This window comes from Leguminivora glycinivorella, chromosome 17 (assembly GCF_023078275.1).
Source record: "Leguminivora glycinivorella isolate SPB_JAAS2020 chromosome 17, LegGlyc_1.1, whole genome shotgun sequence".
NCBI lineage: Eukaryota > Metazoa > Arthropoda > Insecta > Lepidoptera > Tortricidae > Leguminivora > Leguminivora glycinivorella.
Genome location: NC_062987.1, coordinates 2,585,471 through 2,597,653, shown reverse-complemented (window position 1 = coordinate 2,597,653; position 12,183 = coordinate 2,585,471). Strand labels below are relative to the sequence as shown.

Genomic DNA, 12,183 nt, shown 5'->3' with positions numbered 1-12,183 from the left:
TCAAGATATTCAAATGCAGCACCATCTATTATTAGTTTCGACAACTTTTCATGTGACTTTTCATGCCTAAAGGTTCGCACAAGTCACAAGTCGCGTAAATTACTTAGTAAATTTTGCCGAGAGATGGCGTTAAATACAATAATGCTCATTAGAGTACATATACTTCTAGCACACCTCGCTGGACACTGGCGATCAAATTTAATATATTGAAAGAGGCGCATTCCTAGCACACAGTCTTAGCTCGTGTAGGTGAACGCGTACTATGCTTGTATGTTGTCTTGTTGACTGTTCGTGTTTTTGACAGGCGGTAACTGTGAGGTAACCGAGAAGGGGTGGGCGGCATTTTCAGCGGGGAGCGGGGGTAGCCATACTGTACGATAGTGCTCTTCAAGTCTTATATGAGTATACCAATTGTGGTAGGGGATAGTGGAAAAATCAGATCAGATCCCTCAGAGGCAACTATGGGCGTAGCGCAAGGATTGTCAGTATCTAACATACTTATATATATTTCTGGCCTAGGCTTGCAATGTTTTATGAAATTACTGGAGTTGAGCGCCGCCTGCAACATGATATAGTTGAATTTGAAGCGTATTTTAACCGAACGTAATGACAATTCATACAATATTTGGTAAAAGTCAGTTTAATTCCACAGGCCTAATAGTATATTGTGCAACAAGAGAGGTAAGGGGGATACAAAATCCTTACCTCCTGAGTTACACACAATGTTTTTCATCACATTTGAGAGGAAAACACAGAGGAAAGAAATCATAAGGCAAAACCTTCAGTGGATGGCGGCGCCGCTGCGACCAGTAGTCTATCTTCACCTATATCGGATTCTTCATATAAGTAAATCCATTGTTCTTGATTACAAACGCTTTTTGAGCACAAACACTTAAATACTGCATATAAATTAAATGCAATGTTTAAAGAAGCATACCTACAATTGAACTCATTTTACGTGTGCGTCAAAATATTTTGTCAACATTTTCTGATTTTAAAGTCTCTTTTGTACTGCCCTTTGCTATGGGAACGCAGTCAAGCGCGAATCGAGATGGCCGTCACAATTTCCTGTCAGATTGTAAATTATAAATCCCTAGGGAATAAAATAGTACATTATTCTTCAGTACACGTAGATGCAATGAGACCTTTAAACAATAAATGTTATGAAAAAACTATTTCGTGCGTTTTGGCTACTTTTTGGCTTTAACAAGCCTTCTTAAGGTGGCTCGCCTAGGTTACCCGAAGCTCAGGCTGCGTTAGATGGCGTTAATCTGCAAATTACCAGTCTTATTTTTTTTGTGGAGTCGTACAGGCATTTATATACTTTCAATTATGCTTCGCGAACATTTAATATTAAAATTGACGTATTACAACAAACATTCAACTTCTCATTGTAACGTTAATCCCCTTAATGTAGATAAATTTACTATTTTACACTATTTTTAAGTACCACTCACACATACAAACAGTGTTTTTGTATTCCTTCTAGTCGATAATTTCACACGGCGACAGCTTGTATAAATAGCCTTGCGGTAAATACGTGCCATCGCATGATTTGCATGGAAGTACTGGGTTCGAATCCAGGACTTATTATCTTTTTTTTTTTAATACTACGTCGGTGGCAAACAAGCATATGGTCCGCCTGATGGAAAGCGGTCACCGTAACCTATGGACGCCTGCAACTCAAAGAGTGTCGCATGCGCGTTGCTGCCCCATTAGAAACTTGTACACTCCCCTTTGCTGCGTGTGCACAGCAAAAAGGAGTGTACAAGTTCAAAGGAGGGTTTGGGTTGCCGACGACTCAAAGGACAATAGACGGAACAAATTAGTTCCGTAAGTCCTCCCGTCGTCAGCACCCCGCACCCTCGTTGAGCTCTGGCAGCCTTACTCACCGGCAGGAACACAACACTATGAGACACTATTTTTTGTTTTATTATTATACACAAATGTATATGTACTCGTACAGTAGTTACTGAGCGTTTTCCACAAAAAAGATAAAAAACCTATTCTCTTACATGGTAATAATTTTTGGGTTCGTCGAACTCAGAATTTCTAACATAATTATCCTAATCTGATATTTTAAAAAATTCCAAAAAGTATAGATAAATTTTAGTTTCTAAACTACGATTCGAATGATTTTTTTTTCTAATTGTTTATTTTCGATGGAGCAAGGGTATTCAAATCGCTTTTGAAATCTTAAATTAGTAAATGAAAATGCAATAGTTAACTGAGTAACGTAATGCTTTAAAAACTCAAGTGGACTTTTTTTAATTTGGATAAAATATTATATTTAGCGAGGGTATTAAAAGTTGTGTTTTATATCTCAACTTAATAAATAGAAAATCAAAATGACAATAAAAAAATTAATATGTTCTCTAAGATAAAATTGATACCTTCGGCTCTCCATTATTGCTCGGTCAATAAAAAATACGAAATTTATATCCAAAAAAATACAAAAAGTTTATAGAATCCTGGGAATCGAACGCACCTTCACGGCGTGACAGACGACTGTACACCAACGACGCCATTACATAACACGCTGTTACCGACGAAATTGGGCTATACATATACAATTATTTAAATATAAATAATAATGTCAAATCCATACTAATATTACAAATGGGAAAGGGTGTGTGTCTGTTTGTTTGTCCGTCTTTCACGGCAAAACCGGAGCGACGAATTGACGTGATTATTTAAGGGGATTTAGTTGAAGGGATGGAGAGTGACATAGGCTACATTTGGTCTCTTTCTTACGCGAGCGAAGCCGCGGTCAAAAGCTAGTTTATTATAAATGGGAAAAGCTGGTTACTCTATAATCTGAACTTCTGAAGTGGAAGAATTCGTTGTTTCACCAAAGATAATGTGTGTTTGTTTGTTTGTCCGTCTTTCACGGCCAAACGGAGCGACGGATTGACATGTTTTTTAAGTGGAGATAGTTGAAGGGATGGAGAGTGACATATGCTACTTTTGTCTCTTTCTAACGCAAGCGAAGCCGCGGGCAAAAGCTAGTACAGCACGGGTAGCATGGTCGCGCGATAGACGATAAAATATCAGGCCGTCCCTGTCGCACTATTAGTAAGTGCGATTATAGGGACGGTCAGATGTTTTATCATTTATCGCGCGACCATAATTGCCTGCCTGGACCAGATTATATTGATGATAATTTGATGATAATTATTATTTGTAACCATTTAGTTAATATTGTCTTCAGTTACCGCGATAGTTACTCATGAAATAAAAACTATGAAAACGGATTAAATCGCGTATAATGAGTTTAAAATTCATCCCGATGTTTCGAACACTTTACAGCGTTCGTGGTCAACGGGTGACTGAGGAAAAATTACAATGTGCAAAAGCTACCCATATTCTTGCTATTATATTCTTGTATAGGTATAACCATTTAATTGTTGAAAAAAAACATTCACACAACAATAACATAGGTCAACCAGCTCAGTAAATGCAATACATTACTAATACTATGCCCACACTATGACCTATGTATAATGTATTATACCAGACGTGTAATATTTTATTTTATCAACAAAGGCATAATAAAGGATTGTATTGTATTTTTGTATGAAAATAAAAAATAGGAAAGCAATATAGTAATAGTCAAATATTCCATTTAAAAAATATAAAAAAAAAATGCAAAAAAAGTTCAAATGATTCAAAAAAACTGCGGGTTGGAACTCAAGATATTCTGCTTCATAATCGGTGCATTTGACCAAGACGCCATTTCGATTTACATTAGCAGTGCCGAAATATACGATATGTATCTTTATGATTAAACGACAACAAAGATATATGGGCATATTTTTGTACAACAATATTAACAAAACTCTAAATATTTACCCCCTATGCACATATGAGTGCAAGAAAAAACTTAAGTCCTGGTTGTTGTCATTAGATTATGAACAAACCGAGAGTATCTTACCTTAATAGATGCACACGTATATACACACACACACACACACACACACACACACACACACACACACACACACACATTCATTTAAAAATTTTTGCTCTGTATTAATCTTAAATATTGGCACTGTTTTTACAATTTTAAAACAAGCCTAAAAAATTAAAAATTAAAATTAATTTAGTGAATAAAGAATAAATGTAAAATGTAAACTATATCACTAATACAAAGTAAATTGTATATATTGCAAAAAAATTGTTAGCTGTTAAGCAAAATTAGTGTAAGATTAGATTTATATGAAAACTAAATCTGGGAGAGGACACTGACTTCTGTAACACAGGTTCTACCTAGCTCAGAAGTCAGGGACCTACACATCTGGCTGTACTGTACATTTGCTCAATAAAATATTTTATTTTTATTTATTTATTTATTTATTTATTGACAAAATGCGTCATTATTTCTGAGTCTGCTTGAGTTAACTTAACCAATATCTTTAATAATTACTTGTCAAGAGCCAAGTGTCACTGATGACAATGTCAATTAAAAATGCGCGAAATATGACGGCTCTGTGTCTGTACACAAAATTTGGCACGCACATTTACGTAAAATTAAATAAAAATTCACATGGATTTGGCCATGATTTCTCTATGAAACAATGTATTTCATTCACTACCGCGACGACGGATAATGTATAGTAGATGTATGCGCATATTTTTATTTAGTTGTAGTGTGCGGTGACTAAATAAATGTTTTTTGTATGGAAAGCGAGCCACCTTAAGTGATCTACTTTAAGTTTTATATCTCAGTCCCTGCAAGTTATCTGAGGTTGATCCCATACAACGAATTAATACTACAATTAAGAGCTTTCAAACAAGATATGTTTCATAACTATACATCTAGAGGAGGTAGGGCATAGCGGATGATATTCCGCTTTGTGTGGTAGGGCACAGCACAGCGGATATCGTCTCGCTCGAATCTAGAGCAGAGCCCAACTGGGGTAGTACCTCCGTCTTACAGAAGACCGCAGCCAAATAGCACTAGACCCTACTCATAGTGTTGTGTTCCTGTCGGTGAGTAAGGCTGCCAGAGCTCAACGAGGGTGCGGTGAGCTGATGACAGGAGGACTTACGGAACTAACTTGTTCCGTCTATTGTCCTTTGAGTCGTCGGCAATCCGAACCCTCCTTGGAACTTGTACACTCCTTTTTGCTGTGTACTTAACACAGCAAAAGGGAATTTACAAGTTTCTTATGGGGTGGCAACGCGCATGTGACACTGTTTGAGTTGCAGGCGTCTATAGGTTACGGTGACCGCTTTACATCAGGCGGGCCGTATGCTTGTTTGCCACCGACGTAGTATAAAAAAAAAAACTATACAACGATGGGACGCTGCCCATACAGAAGTGCCCATTCTCCTTTCAACACAAAACGTTTTGGTATATTTATTGAAATTAAAAAGCCGTTTTTGTCGGATTGTTTGTTTATTGCACTGGTATCACTGTGTACCTGGGCGACCAAGTAGCGGGCCGCTAAACATAATTTTTCAGCAACTTTCGAGACTAGGTGGTAGTGAATTTTAAAGGCTAAATTAAAACCGTCATCAAATACGATGGTGTATAATAAGGAAGCTATCAATTTAATTATTGTTTTTTTCTACTTCCGATCTGTTATTCGTCATTTACAGGGTCGTGCATACATCTTTAAAACCCTACATAAAAAAAGTCTTTTCCCCAAAGCAAGCGTCCGCCGCGCGCCGGCTTCCCGCGCAAGCGCGCAGTATCGAAAAAACTGAAAACGCATTGTTTGGCTCTGTAACCATATATAACGATACTGCGCGTGTGAGCGGGAAGAAAAGGAATAACTAAATAAATGTCACTGTTATGAACTTAAATGCATGCTATTCTTATAAAAATACCAAAGTCACTATACGTGTGCCGTTCAGATTTAAGGAGTTCCGTTCTGATCTTCATCAGCAGTTCCACTGCACCAAATGTCACTGTTCTGGACGTAAGTGCATGCTGTTCTTATAAAAATACCAAAGTCACTATAAGTGTGCCGTTCAGGTTTGAGGAGTTCCGTTCTGACCATCATCAGCAGTTCCACTGCACCAGATGTCACTGTTCCGTACGTAAATGCATGCTGTTCCTTTAAAAACACAAAAATCACCATATGTATGCCTTTCAGATTTGAAGAGTTAAGTTAAGTTGAATTTAAGAGGATACGGTAGCGAAAATGCTAAAATGGAAAGGAGCCCCCCTTTCAACTTGAGAATTTTAGTTAAATATACAAATGTTATTAACTAGATTTATCGAAAAAAAATTGTCCATTAAGAAACAACTCAGTCAAAAGATATTTCAAAAAAATCTTTAAAATCGAGGTTCCGCCCTCGACTCTTTCCTCCTTCAAAACTTAATCAATCGGAACGAAATTTGAGAATCTGAATAACAATGAAATAATCTATGTCGGACCGTTTAGCTTTTTTGGTTAATTGTTACCAATCTTGAGTATCACACCTTTTTTTGCGGCACAATGAAAAAGGTCGTTTTTGAAAATTTTTGATTGGCTCTAGAATCTTTAAAAAGCAGAATATCAAAAAAATCAAAACGGTCCGACACAGATAAAAATAATAACAATCTGTGTTAAAAAAATCATTGCTCTATCTTCAAAAACCAGGGAGGAAATAGTCGAGAGCGTTTGTATGGAGAATTGACCCCTACCGTATCGTCTTAAGAATGACCCACATCTCATTTGAATTTTAGGTATTTTTAACAAGAAAACGTTTCATATTGATCTTCGAGCTGGTTATTCGCGTTATTCTTTACTTTATATAACTATACATATATTGGGCCATAATATACCCCAGGAATATCAGTCAGTCAGTCACTCAGAACTTTGCCGTTTATTTATATAGAAGATATATGTATAACCCCTCCGAGAATATCCGATAACGCAGGGCAATATTTGTAATCCTACCAGAACTTACGTCAGTATTGTGCACATCGTTCAAGCCCTACACATACCTACTCAATTACTCACGCCTGTTTTCCAAACGAAGTAGGCAGAGCACGTGAAACTTCAGTGCCACTCTTGCAAATTAAGAGGTAGGTAAAGAAAACGAAAATGTGATACAGTGACAGGTTGCCAGCCCATTGCCCATATCATAATGGAACCACAGTCGATACCTACTCACAGGGGGAAAAGAGCTGGTGAAATTAGAAAATGGGTTCCGTTGAGGTGTGGGCGATGGGCTGGCAACCTGTCACTGTATCACAATTTCGTTTTTTTTTAACCTCTGAATTGCTAAGAAGAGTGGCCCTGACCATTGACTCATTTCATAAGCTCTGTGTTGTGTCGATTTCCGTCCCCGTACTATACCTATACCTACCTATCTGCGTAGCTATACTTATGCATTTTTACCCTCTCGTTTAGTTGCAATAAATCAAGTTTAATATCCAGACGCGTTTGACTTACTACTTGCTCCCAAGCAAAATTGAACCTTATCCCGTAAAGAACATGGTCCATACGAACCAAGATGCTCGGACAGTGACTCGTAAAAATAATTGGTTCAATAGAAAATTAGTGTAATTTCGGTGAAATAACGTTAAATAACAGTTGAAATGTGTTTAATTCGTTGGACAAATATGCAACTCAAGTGAATTAAGCAAAAAGAACGATAAGGATTAAGACAATTCGGTGTTTTTAACAAAACAGTTTTGCATATTAATTAAGTGCTATAATCGAACTAAGGACAAGGTGTATTGTGCAATACAAACGTTTTGTGGTTCTTAACTACAAATGAGACAGTACTGTGCTGTGTATTACAGTAGTGAGCCGCCGTGATTTGGGTGAAATCGTTGGACAATTTTGTGCGGCGCTCGCTTACCCTACGCATAAAAAGTTAACAAAGGACTGGAACTTTCCTACAGTGGTTACGTACTTTTCGTGGTGTTTTTTTGACTGTATGTTGTGATAGACATTTACTACAATGGAAAACATTGAAAAACACATAGTTATTCAGGCCGATACTTTAGAAAAGGTGAAAAAGGCGTACGTTAACTACAAGAAATCTCCCCGGGAGAGATTAACAGCTGGTTATGTGAAGGGAAGAATAGATACACTGGAAACGTACTGGAAGGAGTTTAAAGCCGTACATGAAATGTTAATTTTGTCGGTCGCTATGGAACAGCGTCAAGCTACAAATTATTTCGCTGACAACATGTGTGAGGATTTTGAAGAAGTGTATTACACTTACAAAGGCGAAATGATGTCTAAGTTAGAAAGTATAGAGCCGACAAAAAGTGAGTCTAAACACACACCTACACCTAGTACACCTAGTACATCAAATAGTAGTGAAGTTAAATTGCCAAGAATTTCGCTACCTTCTTTTAATGGCAACTACACAGAATGGCAGTCTTTCCATGACTTATTTATGGCATTAGTGCATAACAATGAATCTTTACAAGATGTTCAGAAGCTACATTACCTAAAGAGCAGTTTAGCTGGAGAAGCGGAAGCATTGTTACGACAATTTTCTATAACTGCTGAAAATTATAAAGAAGCTTGGTTAGTACTGAAGAAACGTTATGCCAATAAGAGATATATAGCGAACTGTGTTTTTAAGAAATTCTTTACACAAAAAACGTTAACACAAGAATCAGCTGCAGCTTTAAGACAACTGTTGGACACTTCGGTAGAATGTATGAGTGCACTGAAACATCTAGGCTTACCTACAAATCATTGGGACGCAATCGTTAACTATTCTATAGTATCAAAACTGGACTCGAGCACTCACAAGGAATGGGAAGAGTTAATTAGCAGAGATGAATCTGACGATTTACCTAGTTTTGATAAATTAAAATCGTTCCTGGAAAACAGATTTCGTACCCTGGAGATGGTTGAACCTGCAAGTAAAGTATACAAACCTGTGAAAACAAAGATGTTTCATGTAACTGCAACGAGCGAAGTGAAGTGCACATTCTGCAATGAAGATCATTATATATATCAATGCAAACAGTTTTCTAAGCAATCTATTGAAGATAGATACAGTTTTGTACAGAAGAATAATCTCTGTTTTAATTGTTTGATACCGAATCACAATGTATTCAAGTGTAAACAGAAGACAACTTGCCAGATTTGTAAAAGAAAACATCATTCGTTATTGCACAGAGAGAAACAAGCAAGTGGAGAGTCGCATACGTCTAGAGAAACAAATAACAACAACAAAGAGAAGATACAAACCGTCGTTGTTGCGCATACGTCATCGAGCGCATCACGAGGTCTACAACCTTGCTGACGACAGCATTGGTGCACGTCACAGCGGAGTCGGGGCAGTCACACGTGCTGCGGGCTCTCGTCGACCAGGGCTCGGAGGAGTCCTTCGCGACTGCAAGGGCGGTCGATTTGCTGGGTTTGAAGAAAACCAAGGTCAGCGGAGTGATCTCTGCCGTTGAAGAGTGTGAGACGACAATCAAACATAGGGTAACGTTGAACATTCAATCAAGGTACGATATTTCCTATTGTTTAAATGTAGATGCTTATGTATTGAAAACTATAACCCGTCAGCTACCATCTAGGGAAATTAGAAGTCTTAATTGGCCACAAGTTTACGAAATAGATTTAGCTGACCCCACCTTTGGCTCACCCGGTAGGATTGATATTCTTCTTGGTGCGAAAGTTTACAGCAAAATCCTAGAAGCAGGTTTAATGAAGGGACCAGGAAACTTTGTTGCACAAAAAACACACCTGGGCTGGATTTTGTCAGGGGTAATAATAATACATCATTTACTGTTTCACAGCACATTACAAGTCTACATGTTACTGGACAAATTGAAGAGGATAATAATCTCCTGAAGAAGTTTTGGGAGGTTGAATCTGAACTATACACGAAGCAGAGCATGTGGACAAAGGAGGAAGAACGGTGCGAGGAAATATATCAACAAACAACAAGGAGAGACGACACAGGGAGGTACGTAGTACAACTTCCTTTAAAGACAAACTTTGAAGACACTGTAAAATCGTGTGGAGATACAAAGCATCAGGCAGTAGTGAGGCTACAGCAGCTGGAAAGAAAGTTCACAAGGAACGAGAATCTGAAAGCTGAATACACTAAGGTAATACACGAATACTTACAGCTGGGCCACATGAAGAAGGTCGACCCAGAAGACGAAGATAATGCAGTATATCTAGCTCATTGTGCTGTAATAAGAGAAGATAAAGAGACATCGAAGCTGCGCGTAGTTTTTGACGCGTCAGCAAAGGCCCCAAACGGATGTTCTTTAAACAGCAGCATGATGGTAGGACCTACAATACAGCCAGACCTGCGTAGTCTGGTATTTAGATGGAGAACTCACAAAATCTGTGTTGTTGGCGATATTATAAAGATGTATCGTCAGGTAAGAATGGACGACAAACACACAGACTTACAACGTATTGTATGGCGGGACAACACATCTGAAAGAATAGATAGTTATAAGCTACTTACAGTTACATTTGGGACAGCAGCGGCCCCTCATCTGGCTGTACGTACTCTTCAACGTTTGGCTGATGATGAGCAGAACAACTACCCTCGAGGAGCGGCGGTAGTAAGAAACTCATTCTACATGGATGACCTTATGACAGGGCACGAAGATCTCGACGAGATAAAAGAAACCTGTAAAGAAATTAAGGCATTACTAAAGGCAGGTGGGTTCGAGATGCAGAAGTGGTCTAGCAACTCTGAAGAACTCCTGAAGGACTTGACTGATGACTCGAAGACTCCGGAACCTGTAAAAGATAAGAAAGAAATTAAATTAGACAAAATTATAAAGATACTGGGACTTACCTGGGATAGAAAGGATGACACTTTTCACGTTTCAGTAAACTTACCAGCGATCAGGACACCTGTAACAAAAAGAGTAATATTATCTGATGTCGCTAGCTTATTTGATCCCTTTGGCTGGCTCTCACCTGTTGTAATCACAGCGAAGATCATGATCCAAAAATTATGGCTTTGTCATTGTGGTTGGGATGATGAGCTATCTTCAGAGTTAGTTGACGAATGGATTAGCTTCAGAGACGAACTACAAGAGCTGGAAACGATTGAGATTCCAAGATGGATCAAGATGTCCTCTCGCTGCAAAGAAGTTGCACTGCACGGGTTCTCTGACGCATCGACACTTGCACTTGCAGCTGTAGTGTATGCAAGGGTGGTCGATGAGCATGATGTTGTTCATGTCACGATGCTGGCTTCAAAGACAAAAGTAGCTCCCCTGAAACAATTAACGGTCCCGAGGCTTGAGCTGTGTGCTGCGGTATTATTAGCAAAGCTGCTACATGAAATTTCAGGGCTATTGAACATACCTATGCAGAGAATGTACGCGTGGACAGACTCGATGGTGGTGCTTTCGTGGTTGCAGTCCCCGCCCAGCCGGTGGCAGGTATTCGTTGGCAACAGAGTATCGGAGATCATCCAGCATATAGATAACGACAGGTGGAGACACGTCTCGACGGAACACAACCCAGCTGATCTTGCCTCAAGAGGTATCAGGGCAAGTGAACTTCCAAACAATGACCTTTGGTGGAGTGGACCCGCATGGTTAAAGAATACAAACACTGAGGTGTTACGGGCCACTACAATTCCAACAACAGACCTAGAATGTAAGAAAGCATTCCATACATCAGTACAAGACACGCCCATATGGGAAAGCTTTTCGTCTATGGTCAGGATGAAGAGAGTGATAGCACATTGTAAGAGATTTATAAACTATAAAAACAAAAGAAATGAAGAAATCTTCAGTGCCGAAGAATTAGAAGACGTTGAAATCTGCTGCGTGAGATATTATCAGAAAGCAGTGTATAGCCAAGAGTTTGAAGACCTGAAAAAGAAAGGAAAGGTTAGAAATAAAAGTTCACTAATTAAACTTACCCCGTACGTAGATGAACGCGATTTACTGCGAGTTGGAGGCCGGCTGAGTGAAGCAGATTTGCCAGAAGACGCTAAACACCCGATTATCGTACCAAGCAAGCAACATGTTGCAAGGTTAATAATAGCGGATGCACACGCCAAAACTTTACATGGCACAATCATGCAAACAATGACCTACGTCAGAAGTAAGTACTGGGTCATAGGTCTCAAAACTTCGGTTAGAGATTATATTCGGAAATGCATCGTATGCATAAAAAACAACGCCATTACGAGACAGCAGTTAATGGGCCAGTTACCTGCTTCAAGAGTTACACAGAATCGCGCGTTCTACCACAGTGGAGTTGATTTTGCAGGGCCAGT

The 12,183-nt window shown here is 38.8% G+C and overlaps 1 protein-coding gene across 1 annotated transcript; it reads right to left on the bottom strand.

Moving 5' to 3' along the window:
- Positions 1–9,991: 9,991 nt before the first annotated feature.
- On the bottom strand, positions 9,992–11,679 carry LOC125235366. Its single transcript, XM_048141918.1, has 2 exons — positions 11,259–11,679; positions 9,992–11,167 (listed from the first exon to the last, which is right to left on the bottom strand). The coding sequence occupies exons 1-2, from the start codon at positions 11,593–11,595 to the stop codon at positions 11,133–11,135; spliced, it is 372 nt and encodes a 123-aa protein (XP_047997875.1). The 5' UTR covers positions 11,596–11,679; the 3' UTR covers positions 9,992–11,132.
- Positions 11,680–12,183: the final 504 nt, after the last annotated feature.